At 39.0% G+C, this 2,495-nt stretch overlaps 1 protein-coding gene across 1 annotated transcript; it reads left to right on the top strand.

The window, feature by feature from the left end:
* The first annotated feature begins 963 nt into the window (after positions 1-963).
* Positions 964-2,495, top strand: LOC110601815 (zinc-finger homeodomain protein 10). Its single transcript, XM_043956717.1, has one exon. The coding sequence runs from the start codon at positions 1,287-1,289 to the stop codon at positions 2,235-2,237; it is 951 nt and encodes a 316-aa protein (XP_043812652.1). The 5' UTR covers positions 964-1,286; the 3' UTR covers positions 2,238-2,495.

Here is a 2,495-nt window from a genome sequence, read left to right as displayed (position 1 = left end):
TTAATGGAAACGTGTCACCTTTATGATTAGAAAACCTCTTAACATGTTAATTGTGATTAATTAGTATTTTTTGTAATTGCGTTACTAAAAAAAATCTCTGGTCTTTCAAGCACTATGTTCCAAATCAGTTGATTGATGGAACTAATGGCTGCTCCATCTTTCTGCCACATTTTTAAGGTCAGTTTCGTAAAAAAAATAAAATAAAATAAAATAAATTTAAGAATGATCCTGCTGGAGCCCATGTTATGTTTGAGAAACGGTAAAAATGTTGTCGTTTCCTTGTAGATGTAAGTTGTTCTGTGCTTTTATGTTAAAATAAATATTTATTTTGATAAAACTATAGTAAATTAAAAAAAACCTGTAGTTAATTTAGTAAATTTTATTTATCTTAAAATATCAACTTTCACTAATTTCCTACAAAAGAAAATAAGGCTTTTTGTTCAGATTTTAGGGGATGATATAAAAATGAAAAAATTTTTGGTGGGAAAAAAACTGCAGTTTTTTAAAATTAAATATTAATATGTAAAAATTAAATTTATATTGGTGAGCGGGTCCAGACCACAGTCATTGCAAGTTCCAAGTTGACAAACTTGAGAGGAGAGGTAAGATGTCCCTGACAAATACAGTAATTAAAGGTCCTCTGTCAATCCTGCCATCATTTTTTTTTCCAAAAAAAAGCATTTACTGCTCCTAACTCAAACGAGTCAACTCGGAAATGTACTGAGTTGAGAATTTTAAATTTGTACATAATTACATTATTATATTAATAATAATTAAAACACGTAGTAAACCATGAATGGAGAATTAGGAAATGGGTACAATAGGGTCAATGGCGACATATGCATATTTATTGCATAATTAAATAGATCTAACCCCAGAGCCACTTAACCATGGATGTTAGAACCAGGGTTAAAATCACACAACTGGGTTAAAGGTTAAGAAGGACAACCACAAAAACACAGATTTTTATTATCAACATTCAACAGTCATCACTGCTTCTCATCATCACCAACCTCTTCTACCACCTTCTCCACCACCACCACCACCACCTGCTCTCAGTCTCTATCCCTCTCCCCACCTCAATACTAGAAATCCATCGGCCTTTTTCCCCTTTACAAACCCCACCACCGTCTACTTCCATGTCTGCCTACATCACCACCAACCTCTACAAAAACCTAATTCCATAAACCATCCTCCACCTTCATAAATCTTAATTTCTTTCTCTTTCCCTTTCTTTATTTTTTCTTTATTTATTTTCTTTTAAACTTCAATTAAATGTCTGAGCCATGGACATAGCCCCAACAACCACCTCCACTAACAACAATACCCCAACTGCAAAATCCCCTGACCTGGAGTCGGAAACGCTTCCCCGAATCCAATCACCTAATCCCGTATCTTTCACCAACGGTGTTCTCAAACGCCACAGCTCCCACCACCACCACCTCCATCTTTCTCCTCCTCCGGTAGTCATAACTTACAAAGAATGTCTCAAGAATCACGCTGCTACCCTAGGTGGTCATGCTCTAGATGGATGTGGAGAGTTCATGCCTTCTCCCACAGCTAATCCCAACGATCCCACCTCCATAAAATGCGCTGCCTGCGGTTGCCATCGCAACTTCCACCGCCGTGAACCAGAAGATTCCCCTCCCCCGACAAATACCACCACCACCATTGAGTACCAGCCTCACCACCGTCACCATCCTCCGCCCCCACCTCCACAAGCAGTACCACAACCTTATCGAAGCCCCAATTCTGCCTCTCCACCGCCGATCTCCTCGTCATACCCCTCGGCGCCGCACATGCTGTTGGCGCTCTCAGGAGGTTTATCTGCAGGTTTAAATGGCAATTCGACTATAAACGTTCCAGGTGGTTCTTCGGGGAGAAAACGTTTCAGGAGCAAATTTAGCCAGAACCAGAAGGAGAGAATGCATGAATTCGCAGAGAAAGTAGGATGGAAGATTCAGAAGAGGGATGAAGAATTAATTCAAGAATTCTGCAACGAAGTTGGAGTTGACAGAGGCGTGTTAAAAGTGTGGATGCACAATAACAAGAACACTTTGGGCAAAAGGGATGCTAACGGGAACGGAACTAGAAGCAACGATCTTGGAAACAGCCACTACACCACCACCACCACCACCACCACCAATAACAGCAGTGAGAACGTGAATCATCACCACCTCTTTGAGAGTGATAATGTTGCTCATGCCGGCACTAATGGGTCGTCTTCATCTTCTTGATCTTTTGATGTGGAAGATGATCATGATTATGATAATAAATATTAGCTAGATGATATAGAGAGTAAGCATGGTAGTATTGTTTCCTTCTTTCTAATTTCTCTTTAGTTCTTTCTTTCATCTTCTGATTTTTCGTTTTTTAGTTAAATTAGTGAAGATCTCCACTTTGATGAGGATTTTACATGGGGAGAAGATATCGATCCAAAGGTGCAACAACATTTTAAATTTAAGGTTTCATTAATTGATCTGTTTTCTTTGTTC

This window comes from Manihot esculenta, chromosome 1 (assembly GCF_001659605.2).
Source record: "Manihot esculenta cultivar AM560-2 chromosome 1, M.esculenta_v8, whole genome shotgun sequence".
In the NCBI taxonomy this organism is placed as follows: domain Eukaryota; kingdom Viridiplantae; phylum Streptophyta; class Magnoliopsida; order Malpighiales; family Euphorbiaceae; genus Manihot; species Manihot esculenta.
This window is presented reverse-complemented; position numbering and strand designations above follow the sequence as displayed.